This window comes from Sapajus apella, unplaced genomic scaffold, assembly GCF_009761245.1.
Source record: "Sapajus apella isolate SASKATOON/1434 unplaced genomic scaffold, GSC_monkey_1.0 scaffold23, whole genome shotgun sequence".
NCBI classification, from domain to species: domain Eukaryota; kingdom Metazoa; phylum Chordata; class Mammalia; order Primates; family Cebidae; genus Sapajus; species Sapajus apella.
The window spans coordinates 29,375,409-29,399,552 of record NW_022436963.1 but is presented as its reverse complement, the minus strand read 5'-3'; the positions used below and the strand labels follow the sequence as shown (position 1 = coordinate 29,399,552).

General features: G+C 38.3%; 2 protein-coding genes across 7 annotated transcripts in view; one reads left to right on the top strand and one right to left on the bottom strand.

Moving 5' to 3' along the window:
- Positions 1-1,735, top strand: part of CRBN (cereblon) — a 29,782-nt gene extending 28,047 nt beyond the window's left edge. For all 4 annotated transcript variants that reach the window (XM_032290514.1, XM_032290515.1, XM_032290517.1 and 1 more), the window contains one exon: positions 793-1,735. In XM_032290514.1, coding sequence (XP_032146405.1) covers positions 793-973 — 181 coding nt within the window. In that variant the 3' untranslated portion in view covers positions 974-1,735. The remainder of the gene's footprint in view (positions 1-792) is intronic.
- On the bottom strand, positions 1-23,058 carry TRNT1 (tRNA nucleotidyl transferase 1). Of its 3 annotated transcripts, XM_032290520.1 has the most exons (10): positions 22,992-23,058; positions 20,842-21,016; positions 13,642-13,835; positions 10,438-10,576; positions 6,612-6,738; positions 5,019-5,212; positions 3,936-4,189; positions 3,454-3,735; positions 2,166-2,602; positions 1-2,130 (listed from the first exon to the last, which is right to left on the bottom strand). In XM_032290520.1, exons 2-8 carry the CDS (start codon positions 20,987-20,989, stop codon positions 3,487-3,489), a joined length of 1,305 nt encoding a protein of 434 aa, XP_032146411.1. In that variant the 5' UTR covers positions 20,990-21,016; positions 22,992-23,058; the 3' UTR covers positions 1-2,130; positions 2,166-2,602; positions 3,454-3,486. The 3 variants fall into 3 exon arrangements, with proteins under 3 accessions (XP_032146411.1, XP_032146409.1, XP_032146410.1); XM_032290518.1 differs by having other exon boundaries at positions 3-2,130; positions 2,166-3,735; XM_032290519.1 differs by lacking the exon at positions 22,992-23,058 and adding an exon at positions 22,832-22,945 and having other exon boundaries at positions 3-2,130; positions 2,166-3,735.
- Between the last annotated feature and the right edge of the window lie 1,086 nt (positions 23,059-24,144).

Sequence of the window (24,144 nt, the reverse complement as noted above, 5' to 3'; positions counted from 1 at the left end):
TAGTTTGCCTTTTTTTTTTTTTTTTGCTTCACCTTAATGATTTTGAAGTATGATCCTGGGAGCCTGTTCAGTTCCCTCAGCTGTACTATCTTCAGTTTTCAAAGAGGGATGCTACGTAGGGATTACTTGCTACTCTGGAGTTAGTTAGGACCATATCACTTGGATTGCCTTATCTAGCTTATTTGGCACCCTATGTGATGACTAAAACTAGAATAAATTTGTTACTATAAATAGTAGATGTGACATAGTATACAAATGGACAAAATTAGAGCAGAAATGCCATGGTTTGTATTTCTGGTTGCATTATGTGACAATCATTCTTATTTTAGAATAGTAATTTTCAAATATTTTATGAGACAACATGTCCTTCCTGCTCCATCCAGTTTGACTCAGACAGAAGTACATATTTCTGCAGGTGGTTGCTGTTTTCTAACTAACTGCAACAAAGGAGAAGCCAGTGCAACTTAGAATGTGATCTTGGCAACCAGCAATTTGTATAAAGATATTCCTAAGATTACTTTACTTCCGTGGAGTGGAGGAAAACTGTAAACATAGCTTAAGTGCATAAAAGTCATATATATTACAAAATAATATGTAACAGACAGACTGATGTATTACCATAGAAAGAATGTATCCAAATTATTAGGTATTACGAGTTTTCAGGGAACTGTATAGATCAAATCTCAACTTAGAATGTGTCTCTAAGGTCTGTCTTCATCATAATAGGTTTTATAGGATTGGAGTAAAAGAAGTGTTTGTTTCCTTAGCTGATACTTTTCCTTAATTTTTTAGGTATGCCTGGACTGTTGCCCAATGTAAGATCTGTGCAAGCCATATTGGATGGAAGTTTACAGCCACCAAAAAAGACATGTCACCTCAAAAATTTTGGGGCTTAACGCGATCTGCTCTGTTGCCTACAATCCCAGACACAGAAGATGAAATAAGTCCAGACAAAGTAATACTTTGCTTGTAAACAGATGTGCTAGAGATAAATTTATCTAACAAATTTGTTATTCTAAAGTCAGATCTGCTTTGGAAATTATTGCCTCTGATATATACTTAATATTACTTGGAGGGTTGCAGTTTTCAAGTTAAGCTGTATCTGAAACTTAAAGTATACTCTTGGAAAGGATAAGCAGCAGTCTAGAATACAAATTTAGTTTCAGACATATCTACTTGGGTAGCTTGGTGCCATTATCCTGTGGAATCTGGTATGTCTGTAGCATGTCATTGATGCAACATAAAGACATCTTTGGAAATGATGAGATTACTTCCTGTGTAGAATATCATAAACTCCTACAATGTGAAACTAATCAATCAGTTTGATCCTGATGGATGGGACAGCTTATCTGTACCAATGCTCTGACAACTACATGTTCCTTTTCAAAAGAGACAAGGCAATGTGTATTATTCTAAAAGGGCTTTGTTCAATACTGATTTGTAAAATCTAATTTTAACTCTAATTTAAAAATATTAGTGTATACAGTGTTGAGCTCACAAATAGTTGTCATTTCCCTTATGTGCCCGTTAGTAAAAAATAGTATTTTCTGTGTATTTCCTCAGTATTTGAACTATAAGCCCATTTATTCTGTTCCCTACAGAAGCTTTTTTTCAAACATTAATTTGAACTAGAACTACCATAGGAAAAAGATGCCAAAACATGTCCCCTTCACACAGGCTAGACATGATACTATTTTATTCAATGTAAGTTGGAGAAAATCTAAGTAAACCTTAAGGGTGAAACTAAACATGTTCTTTGTTCAAATAATGTAAAGTCCTAAAAAGACTGCTTTGCCACAGACCTCTCTGCTTATATATTCAAGGGTTTAGTGGGTCCTTTCACATTAAGTGTAACAACTTTAAAGTAGCAAAGGACTATCAATAAGACCAGTCAGGTTAAATGTACAAAGTATGGCAATAGTATGAGGCCAAAATTTGTTTTGCCCAAACACGCCTTGAGTGGAATCAGTTGAGTATCAAATTGCTTATTTATTTACGTAAATAGAGTAAATGAAAAGCAATTCAACAATGCTGCTGTTCAGGATATGCCCTTGCCTTATTTTTTCTAAGCTCTACTTAACTACTTTTAATAGTTTTGGGTTTCTATGACTTCACTGGTTTCATATAGTTCTTACACTGCACTAAAACTTACGCTAAGAGGATACCAGGAAGTTCTTTTCAGTAGCATAGTACATCTCTATAGGATGAAATCTAAACCAGTTAGAATGAGTCACCTTTTGCCCTGAAAAGGTGTACTTTCAATGTCCCACACAGTTTACTAGCAAATAAAATTTTCTGAGATGTAAAAACATGCATATGACAAAACCAGACCTCCAATATAGCTAAATTTGCATACTTTCTATATAGAAATAGTATGTATTCTATGATGTTGGGTCTAAATCCGTATTTTGGCAGTACTTAAATATTCCAAAGTATTTTATAAGGCATGTAATTACTGACCTGTGCCGCAGTCATTTCTGAGGCTCCCTTTCTTGCATCATAGCCCCTGTTACACTTCCTCTTAGAAATACACTCTACAAAATTGTTTTATCAAGGTCCAATATTACTATTTGCTCAGAGAGTACAAAGAAGTCTTGACTGGCTACACAGGAAGGAAAATGAATTATGAAATATCAGTATAGCAGCTGAAATAATAGTTTGCATTATAAATATATTTACCAAATGAAAGCATTTAGGACACAAATCTTTAAAGAATATATAATAATGTAAGCTGTATCCTTTTAATTAGAAAAATAAGTTAACATTTAGTTTATTAACTTTTAAAAAGAGGCATATTACCATTGTACATGGCACCAGATACTTATTGTCAGATACCACATAAACACATAATACCAATGTTTTACTAAAATAGGCTCAAGAGTAACCCTCAAGTTAATTACTTTACTTTCCCAGGCTCTGCATGCATAAAGAAATCATTGTGACAGAAAAATATCAACTACATACTAAAACATAGCCTGCTAGAACAATCCTGTATGTATGAATGCCAGCAACTAGAGACACACTTAGTATTCATATTTTATGCAAACTTGTCAATTATTTCCCTTTTAAGCACAAGTTTATTTTGGAATTCAGATAAGAACTGACACATTGTAGACAGTCACTGTACAAGGTAACCCAGTTATTTCAATTGCAAACATTAATAAACATTTTTTTATTCAATATAGTTACCACCTTCTACGATTAATCTTACTACCACCCTATGCAAAACCAAATTTTTTTTAACACCCTGAACAGGTTAAAATAATAGCCAACTATGTTTTTCTCACTTGAAACTATTCCAAATCAGATCAAGAAAGGTAGATCTTAGTTTAGTTCTTGAAATAGAATTCACATAATAAGACCCTCATTCTAAAGAGGTCCTCTAAACTGGCTTTTATTCTGGCATAGTTTCTAAAACCTCATCAAGAGGGAGGGGAGAAAAATGACTCCTACCAAAAATGCTCTGCTTTTCTGTAGCCATCAGTTTTAGGTCTTCTTTATGTAACTCAGTAGTTCATCTTTTTCCATTTGGTAACCACTTTTTTTCCACTGTTCTCGCAACTGTTGTAATAGAGCCCCAATTTCTTTTCCTGAAGAAATGCCCACTTTTCTGATGTCATGGCCACTTACAGGAAATGGAGGAATGGACCACTGCTGCATTTCCTTGAGGAGACAGTGCTCTCCTTGGTACTTCAGTAGTTCACATACACGAGTAGTTGCATCAGGTTCCCTAGACTACATGTCAAAAATCAAACATTTAGTTTCATCACACATGAACACACACACACTTACGATCTTAACCTAAAATTTAAATACTACTCAACATAAATTTTTTCATTTAACATTCACAGAATTGTAGACCTAAGTTGCAAATATGTAAATTCTAAATTAGTGTAGACACTTTATATTTCTGACCAAGCCTAGTATATACTTACATCTATAATGCAGTCTTGATAGGGTTTCAACGGCTCTGAAGTATCTGCTGCTTTAATTAAATCTTTCCTATTTTTAACTATAAACAAGCCAAGGTTTTTCTCTTCTTTTGCAATCTTCAACCTCAAATCCAATTTTGTGACATCATCTTGTACTTTGAATAATGAGGCCAAAAGAGTCATTGGCTTTGGTGAAAAACCTTCAACATTTTTACTGACTTTGTCGAATTCTTCTAAACTTGCATTAGCAGGTAAACCTGTAGGGACAAAAGCATTTTTCACCTGTTTTTAGTAAGGTAAAAAACCACTCATATCCTAAACCTGGCCACTGTTTGAGTATACAGAAATGCCTTGTCACTAGGATAGGATACGTTATATAGGTCCAGTCTGATGTTCCAACTTATAGGCAAAGCACTAATACATTATCGCTATTCTCTCCCGTCACCCCCAAAACCTCTAAAATGTTCGTTTCCAACAAGCTACATCAAGAGGTCCAGAGGTAGTGGTCATAGTGATATCAGACACAAGGCATACTCTTTGCAATCACAAATTCCTGACTTTCCATTGATACAACAACATCCATCTCCCATTCAATAATGTTATTGAAATTTGAAATAATATACCCACGTTTTCAGAAGTGTGAGAAACCATACAATGCCGCTGTTCTTTGTGAAAATGAATTATAACATTTATTGAAAAACTTCTATGTACAAGTCATTCTTCTAAAAGATCTTCACATATATTAACTCACTGAATCCTTTTAGCTTTTCTGTTAGATAGATGCTATATTATTTTTAAACCCCTTTTTTAGGTTAGAAACTAACCCAGGTTGCAAAGATTAGATAAGGGGCTGAGCTTCCTTCAAACCAGATCTGACTCAAGACTACAAGCACCATAGGCTGTCTTTCAGCTGTTCCCTACTCATGACAAAACTTACCTATCCCATAACCCAAACTTTGTCTTATTTTAAAATATTCCATTTCTCCAACAAGAATTCTTCAACCAAATGAATCATTTTTACCTTATGAAATCTGAAACCAGGTATTTCATTGCTAAAAATTCAAACACTTTAAAACTTGCTCTCACCTATATAAGGAGCCACATCAAGATCATAGATAAGGTGAATCAAATGATTTACATGGTTACCAACAAGAATTTTTTTCAGTTCCACCCAAATCCTCTCTCCTGAGATTCCAGCCAAGCCTTTTGCATTTTCTGCAATTGCTTCCAAAGTTTCAGGATCATGGTCACCAGGTTTGTCTACAATTCTCCCATAAAACCTAGAAGACAAAATCTTGACAGGGTATCACCTCTATACTGGTATGTCACAAGAAAAATCTGTTTTTCATTTTTATTTGGTACTATCCCATATATATACTTAATGAAAACAACATAGAATTCGTTAGGTCTAGAAAGGACCTTAGAAAGCAACTAGTCATTTCTCCACCTCCTTTTTTCTTCCAGATAAGAAAACCCAAGACTGAATAAAATCTAAGTAGCCTTCTTAAGGTCAGGAAGAACTAGAACCTCAGGGTCTCAACCTCACCTCCAAATCACTGACTCAGACGTTCAGAATAGTCATCAAATGCAATTACTGAATTGGCACTTAGAGATGAAAACAGCATCCTTGTCAAGGCAGCAAATGAAAACAAGACTGCAGTGCCTTAACATTCTTAATGCCTCAAAGCTTGCCTGTCTGTACACATTAATACTTTCAATGAAAATCTTCAAATATCACTAATCTAGTTGTACACCCTAGAGTATATTTCATGGAATCTTAGAACTGGAAGCCCTAAAGTACATGTGTTTTACCACTCATACGCCTAAAATTCTAATGAATACCCTCTATTCATCAGTGGTCCAAAGTAATGCTAACTTTGGATTAGTGACCCAAATACAGCTAAGTCTTAATCTATGTTCTATTATTTGTAACAGAGGCTACAAATATTCAAGTTTACAGAAACTACATTTATTGATAAAATATGCGTGATCTGTTAATAGAATATTCTGAGAGCAATCCCAATCAAGTGAAAAATGAGTATTACTAGACACAAACTAGCCAATTCAGTTTTTTAAAGAGGTTAGTGTGTGGCATGTAAAAATCACTGCTACCCACAAAACTATTCATGCATTTCGTATTTACCAGGTTTATCCAAATTTTGAGTATGTCTGTACTTTGATTTTTTATTGACCATATAACAGGTATTTCTTTTCACCAAAATCATTTTGTTGGGAAGCATCAGAGATTTTCACGACCACCTAAGACCATAAGCTGTATGAAGGCAAACACTTTCATTCATTCGTTACCATGTTTAATGCACCTAGCACAGGGATTGACCTGTGGTAAGCGTTCGAACACCTGTGTAATTAGTGGATCAATGGAGGAAATATCATTCATCACAAAGAAAAACTGGCATTTAAAAAAATGATATAAATCAGAATTATAGGAAAGATCACATAAAATGGAGTAAGTGTATGTATGTTCTGGGAATGAAAATAGAGTATGATGTATCTAAGTAATTTTCACTCATAAGTCATAGGTTGCTAGGTCTCCACTGGAGACAGACATTTGGGATGTCATCATTTTGTACATTGACCTGCTGTGTGTTTCATTTGACCAGTGTTAATGCTCTGGTGATGATATTAAAACTATCATTTTTTATTTTTAAAAATTCTTACCTGAAGTATCTTAATATTCTAAGATAATCCTCTTGTATTCTCTGTTTAGCTTGTCCAACAAATCTAACTTTCTTATTTTTTAAATCTTCATAACCATTAAAGTAGTCGAATAAAGTGCCATCAAAACCTATTCATTAAAAAAGGGAGAAAAATTACCGTTGGCGAGTAAGAATTTGAAAACACAAGAAAATCAGCTAAAAACTATCACGAACAGTAAGAATTCAGCAAGGTGAAGCGTTATTAAAACATGTAAGTATTCATATATATCAACTAGCAAATGGAAGACAATAAAAGATTGTCTTTTAGTCTGTTTAGTTGCATTTACAATTGCAACTAAAAAGATAATCCAAGAATAAACTAAAACAGAAATATGCAAAACTTATATAAGGAGTAGTGGGGCCAACAAGACACCATAAAAGCTGATTTTCATAACGTGAGAAAATAATAGCCAAAATAAAATGGAAAAAATATTTAACAGGATTAACAGAAGAAAAAAGAGGAAATTATTTTATACTCTTGGAATGGGAAAGATCTTTCAAACTCTACTTAGCAAGAAAACAGAAAACAAAACACAAAACAACAGGATTTTCAAATAAATAACTGAATGACAAAAAAACCAAATATGCCTATATGGCAGAAACCACTGTCACACACAAAGTCCTAAGATAAGTGACATTTGGGGAAAAATATATCTAAGTCAATATTAAAAAATCAAATGGCTAATTTCCATAACATAAAGCTCTTATAAATAAAAAGGCCACGTAAATAGAAAAATAGGCTACATATAAAGGAAATACAGAAATCTCTTTAACAATGAAGATTTTCATACTTAGTCATAAATTCTTTGTTTTTTTTTTTTGTTGTTGTTTGTTCCTTTGAGTTAGAATCTCACTTTGTCACCCTGGTTCAAGTGCAGTGGTGCAATCTCTGCTCACTGCAGCTTCCACCTCCCAGGTTCAGATAATACTCCTGCCTCAGCCTCCCAAGTAGCTGAGATTACAGGCACCCGCCACTACACCTGGCTAATTTTTGTATTTTTAGTAGAGACAGGTTTTTGGCATGTTGGCCATGCTCATCTCAAACTCCTGACCTAAAGTGATAGGACCACCTCAGCCTCTCAAAGAGCTGGGATTACAGGCATGAGCCACCAAGCCTGGCCAGTAAATACAAATTTTTGAGATAGCATTTTTCAGATTGGCAATGATGCAAACATTTGATAACAGTGTTAGCAAGGGTGTGGTAAAACAGGCAGTCCTGTTCATTATACATCAGGAAACTTCACTTTAGAGCCTTTAAAACTGAATTTTGAACCATGTTCATCTATTAGCCATTCACAAAAATGGTAACAAGCAAATGTTCTCTCATACGTTGAACTAAAAAAGTGACATACAACTAATTTTATATACAGTATATGTACATAAAACGTTAAGTGTTAATTAGCAGAGTGACCACTTCAAACTGGTTTGCCTGAGACTTCTAGTTTTAAAGTTGAAAATCACACATCCAAGGAAGTATTTCAAGCTCAGCCAAACTAAGACAGTTGGTTACCATGGAGACTTTAAAAAAAAAAAAAAAAGTACTTTAGAGCTGACACATAGATACCATTTAGCTAACCCCTAATGGGGGGGTCAGTGACCCCATGAGACACTTTACTTAATAGCATCACAGAAAAGCGGCATTGACAACTACTTATCAAAAATACCTCTTGTCAATTTAGTTCTGTTTGAACTTGGATGCTCTTTATCCCCAAAGCAACAATATATTGGTAAGTTCACACTTAATGCTTAACTCTTTCCAAGCTGTTATAATTTTATATACACAGGAATTTTTAAAAGGGAACCATCTTGATGGATATGGCAAATTTTGAGGGCTTCAGATTCAAAAAGACATAAAAGAAAATGAAGATAAAAAGGAAATAAGTAAATAGACACAAATATGATCACAAAGTAGCAAATAATATAGTATATCCATCTCAGTGTTATTTCTCCCAATGAAGAGGCTTGTAACTCTCCATGGAGAACTTAAAGCAAAATCAAAATTTGGAGGAAAATATCATAGGAATATGACCAAAGCAAAAATAAGGGTTTGGGAAGCAAAGTAACCAACCATAAATGCCAGAACTATAAATGCTTGATCCAATCAAGCTTGGACAGAGCCAGGACAGAAAATTGCACAAAGCTTAGTAAGCATGATATTGGTGTGCATTTTGTTTTGCTCTGAATATCATCCTTTTAAAATACAGTAAATACAAATATGAAATACAGTTGCGTTGCAGGCAATAATATAGTGGTTAAGAATGTGACCTCTGGAGTCAGGCTGCCTGAGTTGGAATTCTAATCCTATAACTTACAAGCTGTGCAACTTTGGGCAAGTTACCATTGGTTAAATGGAAGTATCTGCTTCATAGGGTTGTCAGGAGATTAAGATTAAATAAGGTGCTTAGAACAGTGCCTGGCACGTTATAAGGGTTTAGAAAATGGTATTATCAGTAAGAATAGCTTTTATTTTATAAACTACGACACTGAAAAAGAAAATTAGTTTCTCTCTTTCAGTTTAGTATGCTTATGAGAAGCCAGTTAGACAAGATTCTCTGTATAGCACTATTTGGAGCAGTTTCCTCTATGAGTAATATGAGAAGAAATAAATACCAGGAGCTCTGACTACATAACTGAGAGACAATGCACCAGTTGGGCTCCCTATGGTCATATATTGGCTTTGGAAACAGGCCAACATCATGGTTCTCTGTAACTTAAACTAAGTTACTTAACATCTCTGAGTCTCAAGTTACCTATTCTATCAAGTGGGCTTTTTACTTTATAAGGTTTTTCTGACAGTTCAATGAAATAAAAAGTATATCAGATACCTAAGGTTGTAACTAGAACCCAGTAGGTACCCTGGAAATTGTATTTGTCATTGCTGTAATCAGCAAGAGATCCCGCTTTAGCTTATAAACTTCTTGCCCATCCATGCATGAAGTAAATCCTATTACTTTACCTTTTTACCACACTGTTGCTACGAACCAGGTTATGAATAGTGGATGTTTCATCCTTTCTTTTTTAATCCAAAACCTTAAACATTAAAGGGCTTGTCTTAACTCTAAAGTACAACATATCAGTAAGGTAACAAAACACTCACATAATTCATATCCACCCCCATATAATTCTCAGTGCTTTCATTAAACAAAAAAGATAAGCTAAAATAAATAGGTTTCCTCTTACATGCCAACTCTGACTGATTATTGATGATTCCTAGAATACAATGCTAAAAAAGAGAAATCTGAGGTTGTACGTAGGCAGAGCAGTAAAAAAGGTGGTGAAGATATTCACCATTGTGTGTCCGGGTGGCAGAAGAGAGGAAAGAATGAATACACATTCATGAAAAATAGTGCAGAGGAAAAAGAATGATGCTGGGTGTGGGTGTGTTTGTGAAGTGTGTACATGCAGGCATGTGTGCATTTTTCTTCCCTGAAATGTTAATGTTGTTTAGATGCAGTTAAGAAGTTAGCATTCACTGAATGTGTACATGTGTCAGGCACTGTTCTAAGCATTTATAATTATTAACTCTCTTAAACCTCACAAGAGCTGTACAAAGAAAGCCATTATTAATTAACATTTTTGTTTTATGGCTAGTGAGTGATGGAGTCAGAATTTGACCCTAGGGATTTTGGCTCCAGAGTCTATTCTTTTCAGCAATCTGCTACAACATCTCTTAAAAGAAATTAATGCAGCTTCTCAAGTTGAAGAACATTTCCAGAATATAGGTTTTACTTGAAAAGAAGGCATTTTGGTAAACCCATTTAAAACATGGTTATATCTACAAATATTACCTAAAAACATAGAATTTATAGTGAGATCTCTGCGTTCAGCATCTTTCTGCCAATCAGTTGTAAATTCTACCTCAGCATGTCTTCCATCCGTGGTGACATCAATCCGTAGTGTAGTAATCTCAAAATTTTCTTCATGAAGCTGCAATTAAATACATGGGGTTTTTGTTGTTGTTTAAATTAGTTTTCCATACTACTGAATTGAAGAAAAAAAAAAAGTTTTTGTCTTTATAAAGGGATAGTACTATAAGCCATGACAGTTAGTCTTTTTAACATCAACTACCATACCTAAACATTGAAACAGAAAAATATCCACATTATTCAAAAACACATCCAAAGAATGATTTTTTTAAAAATACCCATTATTATTAAAAAAATAGAAGTTTAACACACAAACATGTCAGCTCTGCCAGGTGATGTGGAGAAACCCTCAAAACTGTTCTTCAATTTCAAATCAAACTATTATCTGAAGTATTTCTAATAGCTCCAGTTTGCAAAGAGGCAAATGTTGCTTTATGGAATCTATGTCATTGAGCAAAAGACTGATAAAGGAAAAAGTACTGCTAACAGATCCTGCAAGTCCCCTACTGGTAATCTCCAATAAAACTAAAATAAAGGCCGGGGTGGTGGCTCATGCCTGTATTCCCACCACTTTGGGAGGCCAAGGCAGGCAGATCACTTGAGCCCAAGAGTTCAAGACCAGTCTGGGTAAAATGGTAAAATCCCATCTCTCCCAAAAATACAAAAAAAAAAAAAAGAAAGCCAGGTGTGATGGTGCACACTTGTGGTCCTAGCTACCCAGGAGGCTGAGGTGGGAGATCGCTAGAGCCCGCGAGACAGAGGCTGCAGTAAAATGAGATCACACTGTGCACTCCAGCTGGGCAAAAGAGTGAGAACCCTGTCTCACAAAAGAAAGAAATTAAAATAAAGAGTTACCTCTATTGCAGGAAGACAGACTACCTCCCGCTGGGGAAGCTGAGTAGTTTCATGATAGGGTGGTATCTCTGCCAAGCCTTGAAAAAGCGGCAGGGTCTGTACATGCAGGTGTGATAAGAAAATTCCAAATGCAGAGAAAAGACCACAGGCACCATGGAGAAAGTGGAATATATGTAAAAGAGAAAGTATACCTGACAGACAGCATATTAGCATTTAGGAGTAGAGAGTATAGTATTTGATGTGCCAAGCAGAGGTTAGGAATTTAGGAAGTGACAGCCATTAATGATCACCAGCAGTCTTTTCTAGGATTTCTCTCAATTTCATAGATACTCTTCTCTAGATACAAGCTACATCTCTCTCTCACTATAGAATTCCAGAACTCAAGAATTTGAGGCACAAGTATCTCTGAAGGCAAAGAATAAAATAAGTTTTGAAATAGGAAAACTATTTGGAACTCATAATAAATAATCAGACCCACCTAGAATGACTCCCTTAGAGACAGAAAACCAGGGATTGACTCTTGAAAGGCTGAACCAAAAGTAATCAGAACTTGTTGCACCAGGCACAGATGTTCATGGAAATGAAGCATCAAGATGAAAACAAGATTAAAGTGAAACTTAACATCACCCTCATGCCTTTCCTACTTGGTTTCAAGATGCTCACAATCAGACTCCTTCTCTGGCATAATACTGGAATGTTCTTCTCTGATTTCTCCTAATGAAAACTCCTACTGAGGCTTACATTGGGAGTCCCAATTGGATGACACGTCCCATGCAAAATTATAAAAAAGTCCTTAATTATAGAGCATCACCCAAATAAAATATAAAGGCAGAGCCAAAGAATACCCACATTTAAGGAAAGCCAACATGAAAGAAAAAGCTCGGAGGAAACAAAGACATTGTCAAAATAACTACAATAGATATCCTAAGAGAAATAAAAGATCTTGCATCTTAAACATGAACAGGAAGCTTTCCAAAGAAATACACTAAGACCTCTTGAAATTCTACAAGACCATAGAAGTTGCCAATATCATACAATAATTGGGAGATCAAGTTAAGGCACTCTCATAGTAAGTGAAAGACAGGAGAACATATAAACAAAAAAAGACAAAAGATAAAACTAGAAGGTCAGTCCCAGCGGTCCAGCATCCAAATAATAGGAGTTTCCAAAGGAGAAAACATTTAACAAAAGGGATGAAATTATGAAAGAAACATAAGAGGGCACTAAGTGCCTTGCATGGTTAAGTGAAAAACCCAAAACAAATTATATCATCTTGAAATTAAAAACATTAGGCATAAAAAGATCAGAAAGACTTCCAAAAGGAAATATGATAATCAGGTTTTAAACAAAAGAGAAATCTAAATGGAACCAGACTTAGTGGCGGTACCTGAAGCTAGAAAACAATGCCTTTAAATTCTGCACTAAAATATTCCCAGCCTAGAATTCTATAACCAAAACTATCAAACCAGTGTGGAGGTAAAACAAAAATATTTTCAGATGTGTAGGGCTTCCTCAGGTTTTGGATTATTAAAATGACGGCTTAAACCAAGAAAGAACAGCACATGGGACCCAGGAAACAGGAGGTCTAAATAAAAAGAGAGGCCAAGGAAATCCCTAAAAGTATATATTGGAGCAGGAAGACAGCACCAGATAAGATGTCTCCCAAAAACCCAACTGAAACTTGATGTGCTATGTTTTAAATCTTTTGAGAGGAACTCTACAGCTCTGGCACAGAGCACAGGAATAAATTAGTAGTACATGGAAAGCTGTGTAAAAGAAAAATGCTATTAACTGCAGGAAAATTAAAAAACATGCCAACAGAAGAAATGTAATCATAATTTACTTCACAATCTGGCTGTAAACAATAGAGAGTCATAAATGTAAACCCTGAATATTGACTTAACCAAAAATTATTATATAAATATACTAGGAAGATGGGAGAAGGAGAATTTTACGTGCCTGTTGTTGAGAAGGGTGTGGTAAGAAAGCTAAATCATCTTCCCTCATGGGAAGTCAATACATAACACATCTTAAAACTGGCATAGTAAAAGTAAATACTGTAGCATGCAAAGGTCTTTTTAGAAATAGAGAGGTAACATAAAAATTAAACACGGCTGCAAGAACAGAGGACTGCAGGTTTTAAGACAGGGGTAGAGGAGACTAATGTTTTTTATTAGAGTTTTTGTTATTTGCTTTTAACTAGAGAAAATTATTAAATTTTTAAAAATTACCAAAAAAGCAATGTAATTAACTGCCAAACTTTTCACTCACCCTGGCAGTAATTGTTCCGTGCTTTTCTCCTCTGTTGTTTATCATCCGAATCCCAGCCGACTGAAACATCTCCTTCATTTGAATAGGGGTAGCGGTGGTGGCAAAATCTACATCCTGAGGCTTTACTCCATTTAATAAATCCCTCACTGCTCCTCCTGCTATTCTTAATTCATGATTCTCTTTGACAAATAATTCTGAAATGAGAGAAAAAAGATCTTTATTCAAAAGATCTTTATTTCAATGTTTATTTTGAGAACCACAAAAGTACAAGGCTTTTCCATCTAGTTAGAACAGCAGAGATTCAGTTAACTGAGGTTTTTCATATGAAAAATGAGAACAAGGCCCGAAGAAGTAAAAAGACTTGCTTGCAGGAGAATGTCTCTGAGGACCACGGGAAACAAGGAACTTACAGAGTTTTTCTTTGCTTATTCAGAAGATAATTCAGAATTCCAAGATGCCTCAAAAGTGATCAATATAAATTTGAACTACTACTAAAGCCTAAAGCAGGCCAGGTGCAGTGGCTCACAATACTCTGGGAAGCTGAGGCGAAAGGACCACTTGAGCCCAGGAGATCAAGACCAGCCTGAGCAAACAGCAAGACCCTGTCTCTACAAAAAATAAGAAGAGCCAGGTTCAGTGGTGCACACTAGTGGCAGCAGTCCCAGCTACTTGGGAGGCTGAGGTGGGAGAATGGCTTGAGCCCAGGAGTTCAAGACCGCAGAAAGCTAAGATCGTGCCACTATACTTCCACCTGGGTGACAGAGCAAGACCTTATCTCAAAAAAAAAAAAAAAAGTAAATCAAACAATTCTGCTTTTTTCCCCAGTTACGTGCATATTTTAGAAACGGCAACATGTTCTTTTATTTCTCTGTGCCCAGATAGATGCGGAGGCAGAATATTCATGCATGAAACTATGGAATTATCAGACAACATTGGTCTATCATACCACTTATGATAAATGTTTATAAATAAGAATCCTTCAAAAATTATTCTAAAATCAACTCCTATCTGTGCTCTAGGTAGAACCATTTGAACACTGGAACGACTGACTATAAGCAACTACATAGCTGGCTCCTCTACGTGTAACGGATAAGACAAAGTCCACTATGAATTTATCCATATGCCCAAAGGACACCATATGCAACCTAGTGAAAATGACATCCAGGAGCTGGCCTCCCACAAAATTAGATGCTGGGGTTCTGTGGAACAGAAACAATTTCACAGAAAATCAGTATCAGACAAGCCCATTCTGTGACCATGATGGATCATCAAGACAACTCTGTAATCACCTAAACATATACATGAACACTGTCCATGATACACCCTACAATAGTTGATAAGAGTGATTCTGTCTTACAAATTAGTTTTAGTCTCACACTGTACTCAACTTCTAGGAAAGCATTATTAAGATACCAATCACAGAATTACTTCTGCTTTCTGAGAGCATCTAACCCACTGCAAAGCTCTACTACCTTAAACCCTCTCCAAAAGGACCCAATACAAGCCCAACTCCTGTAAGAAATCCTTTCTACAGTCCTCTTACTGAGTATACATATGCTACGCCTCACTCAGCATGTTGCTCCTCACTGCCAAGACTAACAACCCAACTTGTCTCCCTGTTGGCCTTTGGCTAGAGGACAGTGACATGAGCATTCACCTAAATTCATCATACATCAGAATTCTGGCACCCCTAATCACAACTAAAAACATAATCCTCCATCCCTACCTCAACGTCTCTGTCCTGCCCACACTCCTCTTCTACCTACTCTTCCCAAATCTTTCAGTCTCACTCTCTGTAGGCTCCTTAAAATGCTTAAAAATAACAAATGCTCCCCTCCCTCTACCCTCTGGCCTTAATTAAGGATATCTTTTCCACGAGCTTTCCCCAAGGCGAAGTGTTCATATTCCCTTAATGCCACATTTTCCATCAAGGCTCACTTCCAAAACCACATCACCTCCCTTAAATCCAGCCTCCACCATCCAGACTTAGGGATCTAAAACACCAGGTTAATTATGCTATGTATTAACTGCTCCTAACAACTACTCACAACACGGTACCCAAACTCCTCAGTGCTATATCCAAAGGCTTCCATAACATATTTGTCTCACCTCTTGCTAAACCCTGTATCACACTTTGCACCAAACTGTCCCTGTAGCTTTCCTCCATAATTATGCTTGTGTGAGTAACTTTAGTGAAACACCTCCCTAACTTACTCATCTAGTTCAGTGGCTGGCTGTGACACTTCTTGGCCCATAACCCACACTAAGACACTCACATAGCAGTCACTGAAACTTGTATGTCTACCGTGCAATCTATTCTATTCTCTCGTCTCTTTTTTTAAAATACTGGTCATAACCACTAAATTGACTTTATGGCCCACTAAGGGGTAACTACCCAGTTGGAAAACACTGATCTAGCTCACTCTTACTTATCAGCTGTGATTCACTTTAATAAGCCTCTCCTGAAGGTGAGGTTAAGTGAATTTCTTCTAAGCTACTAGTATAGCACATCTTTATACATACCAATTATGTTAAAATTACCTGTTTTATGTCTTTGTCTCCCCACTTGTCAAGGGGAGACTATCTTATTCATCATTATACCAATTTGGCTCATAATTAAACTGAATTGTGATATTCTAGCTATTAAAAAAAAAAAAAAGACTAGACTGGAAAGTATTGGGTTTTTTTCTTTTTTTAAGTTTTCTTCCTTCAAATTAAAATAGTATCAAGTAGCTGTTCTGAAATTCAAGCAAATAAAGGGCAAGTTTTATGTTCATTTGAACCCACTTTAAATAGGATGAAGAAGGTCAAGGCTGAATTTATATAGATAACTACTGTTTTAAGATTCTACTGCTGTCTTTACTAAAATAAAATGCTAAGTTCAACGTTACTTGGTAACTTAATTACATTACAAAGAGATCCAGAACTCCAAGTAATATATTCACCATTTTGATTGCCTTATTTTATTAAACCACTCTGAAAAACTTACCATTCAGGATTTTTAAAATAACATTTCATACACCTGAGAAAGACATATCAAGGCATATTTATCGGTCTCTATGAAAGAGTAGTCATAAAAACTATAAGAAAAGCAAAATTTCACATTGGCCTAAAACAGCAGGTACTATGAAGCTAAAAGATTTCTTTATTCCTCTGTTACTGTTATCTTCAATCTTACAGAAATAGGAATGCAGTCAACATTTCAAAAGACTATGCAAGATACATTCATTGAAATAATTCAGTGAAAATAACACCTAAGGCAACTAAATTTAACTGTAAACTCAAGCCTAAAAGTCAAGAAATGCAGAATCTCATCATTCCCAAACTGTTTATTTGCTCCAAATGCCACATCTGATAGTAATTGTTATTCTTCTCAGCAATTCAAAAGACCATATATTGATGTGTCAGAAAACTTTTATAATTGTCACCTCTTTTTAATGTTAACTTTAAATTTTCATGAACTTGCTCCCTTTACAACTCTGAATTTTGACAACTGGATGCTAGGGTAGGGTAGGGGGCAGTGAGTGGGAGCTATGAGTGGGAAGTCATGGCATGACCATTACTACAGGAAAACAGACCATCTGTTTTAAGAGCTCCGGACTTCAAGAGAGTGATCAGTTGTTTCTATTACGCTAAACTTTAATATGATGGCTTTCTGACATAACACTGACTGGCTATCATGAGTCATGGACAATAGCCAAGGGACCAAAGAAGTCCCTGCTCATCTACTAGTGCTATTAATTCAAGCAAAAATCATCTACATTGGGAACTTCAGACTCATCTCTAGGACAAAAAACTTATTATTTTTTGAAAGAGGGTCTCACTCTGTCATCCAGGCTGGAGTACAGTGACAACATCACAGCTCACTGTGCGGTCTTAACCCCGAGTGCAAGGAACCCCCTGCGTCAGCCTCCTGAGTAGCTGGGACTACAGGTGTGCATCACCATAACTGGCTAAATTGTTTATTATTATTATTATTTGTAGAAATGGGATCTCACTATGTTGCTCAGGCTGGTGGCCTCAAGCAATCTTCCACCTTAGCCTCCCAAAGTGCTGGAATTTTAGGCACGAGATACCGCAGCCAGCTGAGAAATAATAATATATGCCACTAGTATATGATTGTACTGAAGCAAAAAGATAAATAACCTGGCAAATTATAAAACCCTTATGATATGACAATAATACACTATTCTAGCCTCTCATATTCTTGCAAACTGAAAACTAATTTTACACATGGCAAAGCAGCTATTAAGATTTGAGAATTGCTACAGTAAGATTTAAACTCCAAGTATGGCTATACAGCAGCCATCACAAAGGCTGTGTGTTTTTGTATGTTTTGTTTTTATACAGAACATTACATTTTACCAGGGCACCCAAGTCTCTGATATTCTAACTTGTTGATGATTGCACTAAAAGATTCCATTCTTGCCACTTCTCCAGCAGCCTAGAAAAAGTCAACTTTAGAATATATCCATGCTCATTTGCCAGGCCTCGAAGGACAGGACTCTGGAAGCAACACTACCTCTACCTTACCATACCATTTACTCTGTTACATCCTTAGGACCTCATTTCTCAGGATGGAGAAAATCCAGTTATTTCTAATCCAGGATTAAAAATCCAGTTATTTCTAATCCAGGATTAAAAAGTTAAACACAATTGTTAAAATGATGTTCAAGAAACTATAGTAATCAACATCTACAACCGTATTTCCAAAAAATGCTTTTCTTTTCTTTCTTCTAAGAGGCCTCTTGCAACTTGAAAAATTTGGGGTGGTGAATGGCATACACAGGAAGAAAAAACCTCCAACTCAATCCAAGATCAGAGCTTCAAAATCTGCACTACTCAAACAGTAGCCACGTGTGCTTACCAAGCACTTAAAGTGTGGTAAGTCTGAATTCAAACGTGCTGTATGTGTTAAATGCACATAGATTTCAAAGACTTCCAAATATGAAATATCTCATTAATAATTTTGTTTTTGAGACACAGTCTGTGTCACCCAGGTTGGAGTGCAGTGGCACAATCTCGGCTCACTGCAGCCCCCACCTCCCAGGCTCAAGTGATCCTCCCACCTCAGCCTCCCTAGCAGCAGGAACTACAGACACATACCACTATGCCTGCCTATTTTTTTGTATTTTTAGTAGAGATGGGGTTTCACTGTGTTGCCCAGGCTGGTCTTGAACCTCTGGGCTCAAGCAATCCACCCACCTCCGCCACTCAAAATGCTGGAATCACAAGCCTGAGTCACTGCGACCAGCCTCCCAAAGTGCTAGGATTACAGGTGGGAGCCACTGTGCCTGACCTCAATCACAATTTTTATGCAAAGTTCATACTGATAGTATCTTAGGTATATTGGATTAAAATAGATGTACTAAAAATAATTATTAAAATTTATTTCACCATTTCTTTTTATCTTTTTAATGTGGTTAATAGAAAAGTTTATATTACATATGGGCTCATAAATTTCTATTGAACAGTGAGTTTTTAGCAATTTTCACTCTTTCCAATTAAAAAAAAGTGAAGCATCAGCATAACCAAACCTGCATTTAAGCCCTCTACTTAAAGTCTACCTAAAAGAACCTAAAAGAATCAACATGTCTGGGCCGTTTATCTCTGGCATGTACCTAAAAGGCCATCATCTAATTTCAAGAATGAGAAAGCACCTTTGGGAATAAGCTAATACAAGGTGAGTCATATTAAAGTAATGATTCTTCTACCTTCTGTGCGTCAGAATTAACCTGTGGTGTTTTTATTAAAAATATAGATGGTCATCCCATCCAGAGATTCCAATTCAGCAGGCTGCAGGTAGAACCCCAGCATGTGTGTTTTAAAAGCTCTCCAAGTGAATCTAATAGACAGCCAGTGCTGTTTAGGTCATATTTCTACATGTAATACATAATATATTTATGAAAGTGCTACTGAAATTCCCACAAGCTTTGTAATGCTATTGTGTGGCTGCTTTCGCAACATCAGATAACATTAAGGACCAATACTGATGAAACTGGCAACAGCAAGAAGCTACTGGAGTCAAGCACTTAGCTAAAGCCATTTCCTGTGCTCCTTCCAGACAGGTTTTGCAAAGTGCACAATGGAGGTAACTCCTATATCCTTCTTCCTTCGGTTCTCATGGAAAGCATTTATACTTGGAAAGGAAACAGCTTAGTGGTTACAAGCTAAACTCTGAAATCAGACTGCACAAGTTCGAAATCCAACTCTCTTGTTATTAGTTACAGAAACATAAGCAAAGCACTTCACAAGCCTAAGAATCTTTCCTTTTCCACCTAACAAGTCAAAATATACCTACTCATTTAGTTAGTAGGACCAGTCCTGTAATGTATGGAAAGTACTTAGCATACAGAAAAGCCAAGCTTTTTATTGCAGTCAACTTCTTGCCTTTTCCAGTGATTTGGCTTTATTGGTGGATCACCCATATGCAAGCCTTTCATTTTTCTTTTAATATTTCTTTGCTTTTTTTTTGAGACAGGGTCTCACTCTGCTTCCCACGATAGAGTGGCATAATCATAGTTCACTGCAGCCTCAAATTCCAGGGCTCAAATAATCCTCCTACCTTGGCATCCCTAAGAGATTACAGGCTGGGTACACCCAGACAAGCCTTCCTTCCAACAATGAAAACATGTAGGCTGGGCACCATGGCTCACACCTGGTGGTAATCCCAGCATGTTGAAAGGCCAAGGATTGAGCCCAGGAGTTTCAGACCAGCCTGAGCAACACAGTGAGACTGTTTTTTTTGTTTTGTTTTGTTTTTTTAATAAAAATAATTAAAACAACAACGAAAATATCCAAATGCTAGCTAAAAAAGTTTACCCTCGGCCGGGCACAGTGGCTCACACTTGTAATCCTAGTACTTCTGGAGGCTGAGGCAGGTGGATCAGGAGATAGAGACCATCCTGGCTAATACGGTGAAACCTCCTCTCTACTGAAAATACGAACAATTAGCCAGGCATGGTGGCACGTCCCTGTAGTCCCAGCTACTTGGGAGGCTGAGGGAGGAGAATCACTTGAACCTGGGAGGCGGAGGGTGCAGTGAGCCGAGACTGCACCACTATACTCCAGCCTGGGTGACAGAGCTAGACTCCGTCTTAAAAAAAAAAAAAAAAAAGAACCAAAAAAACGTTAATCCTCTACTTCTCCATGTATACAGGTTTCCGAATCAAATCAAGTAAAGGTATCCTAATCTCTCACCTGTCAGACTCTTCAATCCTTCTGTGAAAAGCGACTGGAATTCTGGAGACTGCAACTTCATTGTAAATAGATACTGCTTCAGAAGGCACAGCCTACTCCACCTACAGCTCAGTACTGGCTTGTGCCAACGATACAAGCACCTTAGCATCTGGAGAGGCAGTCACGAACTATGCATCTACAAGGCAAACACAAAGACACACCAATGAAATTTCAAAGTGAAGGAAAATAAAGGGACACATTGCAACTTTATCAACACAGAAATTCACCTCTGGTTCAGATGAAAAACTGAAAAAGGTGTCAGTCTGAGGGATCATTAAGACTAGATCTATGTATCTACCTGGTTTTGTTCTCCAGAAGCACTTGCTGTGGCAGGCCAGGTCTCACTAAGGCAGGCCTCCATCACAACTGTTTCAGGACTGACTGACTGGCTGACTAAATTAAAAGCTGAAAGAGCCAGTCAGTTCCCTTAAACAAAGGCTGGAAGGTAACAAAAGCCCAAGAGTTTTGCCTAAGCCTCTCCTGAGACTTGAAGCATGATAACCAAGGAATTTTTTTTTTTTTTTTTTTTTTTTTTTTTTTTTTTGAGATGGAGTCTGGCTCTGTCACCCAGGCTGGACTGCAGTTGCACGATCTCAGCTCACTGCAACCTCCGCCTCCAGGGTTCAAGCTATTCTTCTGCCTCGGCCTTCCCAGTAGTGGGGATTACAGGTGCAGGCCACCACACCTGGCTGATTTTTAATAGTTTTTTGGTAGAGACCGAGTTTCACCATGTTGGCCAGGCTAATCTGTATCTCCTGACCTCAAGTGATCTGCCCGCCTCAGCCTCCCAAAGTGCTGAGATTACAGGTGTGAACCACAGCCCCTGGCCACAAAGGAACTCTTAACAGGACCCATTTAGTATTAAACAAGTCTTACTGGGGAGTCTGACAAAGCTCTCCAGGCCTCCACAAACAAGTTTAATGGGGGTCTGAAGGAACTCCCCAAACATTCATGTTTAACAGGAGAGAAGATAAGTGTAATCACCCCAGCACCTGGACCCATTTAGATTAAGTAAATTTACTGAGGCTCCAGAGGAAGGTCTTCAGGATTCAGATCTTAGTTACAGATCTAAAGTCAATCACTTAAGTCTCTAGATGAATGCACACTTACACGTAAACATATAGCTTAGAAGGTATATAGGCTCTGGAAAACTTTTTAATTGATCCAGTCTGGTGATATTTTCCAGGCCTTCTCTCTGTACAGAGGTACAGAAATAAACTCCCTTCTTTTCCAGTTTATCTGCATCTAGTTATTGGGCGGCGAGAATAAGCAGCCCGACCCTTGGTTTGGTCCAGGAGCACTTCACTCGCAAGCCACATAGTACTGTGATGACACTCTCCCCAGACCAGGGCTTCAGTGTGTGAGGGGGTGCGGGGTTCTAGAAACTCTATCCAGTAGACCAGCAACAACTGGTCTGCAGAACTTGTCAGTCACAGGTGGGTATCACCCTATTTACGCACCTGCACTCGAGAATTCCTAACTCTGGGATAGCTCCTAGGAAGTGTACTTTGATGAATGAATTAGCTTAGCTGCCCCCATTTTCCTCATTCTTTTCCTGCCATCTTGCAATCTCCTCAGATTGCCAGCACACCCCTGCCTTCCCTTCTCCATATCACCCTCGTTCTCCCCGTACGGGGAGGCGGCAGCAGCTCTCGAGAAACCCCAGTGTAAACTTCCAGAGAAAAGCCATTCCATTCCGCGGAAGCGGGATGGAGGTGCGGCGCTTCCCAGCAGGCCAAGTGGGATAGAAAGAGCGACTCAGTTTCCTTGCACCTCCGCCTCAACTTAGGAAAACGCGCTGGGAACCCTGGCCCTGAAAAGGCGCGTCCGGCCCCGGAAGCCGGCGCTGGCGACAAGGCCCAGTGAGAAAGCGCCTCAGGGCCGCCCGCGCTGAGGAGAAAATGCCGAAGGAAACCAGGGAATCCGCCCCTGCGGTCGGCAGAGACATGACCTCCGGGTCAAGGCTCTTTTGCCCAGTGTTGAGGAGGCCTCTCGCCACGTCCCGCTCCCGCCTTCCTCGAGGACCCGAGGCGCGGCACACCCGGCAGGCAGCGGGAGAGAATCCTTGGTGCGACCGACGCTGCCCTTCCGAGCACTACACGCCTGCTTACCGGCCCCGTTGCTGCTGCCGCCGTCGTCACCGCCACGCGCACTTCCGGGATGGTGAACGCGGTGACGTCACCGGCGCACGTCGGTTGGCAGCGAATAGGAAGTCGCGGCGGGGAGTGGGCGGGACGCGGCGGGGGCGATCTGAAGGGCTTCACGCTCCTCTCGGGCTTTTCCACCAGGCAGCGAAGCTCAGAACCGGTTTTCTCCGCCCCGCCGAGGCACACCTGGGCGAAGCGGAGCCCTCGGGGGCCTGGAGGAAACCCGCGCGCGTTTGTTTAATCATGCGCCTCTCAGCGCACCTCTGGTTGGCCCTGAGCTAGTCAGACGCCCGTCTGCATGGCACGCCTGTGCCATCTGGGACAACTGGCAGGTAGCTGTCTTCCTTTGCAAAACGAGACTGTTAACAAAACCTTCCCCAGGACATTGCCAGGAGTCAATGTCGAGTTCCTTCCCGGAACCGACGGAATTCGGCAAATGTTTACTTATTCTTGCTTGACTATTCTGTACTCTAATCTCTGCATAGGGTCAAGTCCACAGTTGACAGTCACACGCATTCTAAATGTAAGCCCTCTGGTCCTATGAAATTACTGGGCATATTTTATTTTCTTACCTGGTTTGTGTAACCATTGGCCTCCTTGGCCTGGAGGCTTTGCAGCTGTAAAGTGGGGAACTTAGATTTGATTCAGTTCATTAATTTTTTTTTAGAGAAGAGAAGAGCAAAGAGAGTGGCAAAGGAGTGGGAATACAGCCATTAAGCCCTTAAAGTAGGAAAATGTGTAGTCTTTTAAGTATAACTATACATCACTTAGCTATCCCCCAAATTTTCCTAGAAAAATGCATGTGCCTGTTATTTCTGTTCTTTTGCCCTCCCCACACACCTACCTGTTCTTCCCAAACTTTTCAGCCCCACTCTCTGTAGACACTCTATAATGTAAAAAGTAAAATGTCCAATTACCACAGCTTTTCAGGGTGTGGAGTATCCTGCATTTAGAAGCACAGGACTCGCTTTCCAAATTGACATTCAGAGATTTAATCCAGTGGCTTAACAGAGCAAGGAAAGCCCCAAATCACCCTTTCAGGCTTATCTCCTATTTCTCACCACCATGACTCTAGACAAACTGGACCAAAGCCTTCGTTGCTGTACCCAACTAGAAT

Excerpts from the sequence above, each read along its gene's own strand:
- TRNT1 (XM_032290520.1), bottom strand. The coding sequence starts at position 20,989 with ATGCTAAGGTGCTTGTATCGTTGGCACAAGCCAGTACTGAGCTGTAGG. Across the intron at positions 10,577-13,641 it reads ACGGAACAATTACTGCCAGG|CTTCATGAAGAAAATTTTGA; the intron begins GTGAGTGAAAAG and ends ATTTAATTGCAG. Across the intron at positions 3,736-3,935 it reads ATCAAGACTGCATTATAGAT|TCTAGGGAACCTGATGCAAC; the intron begins GTAAGTATATAC and ends TTTGACATGTAG.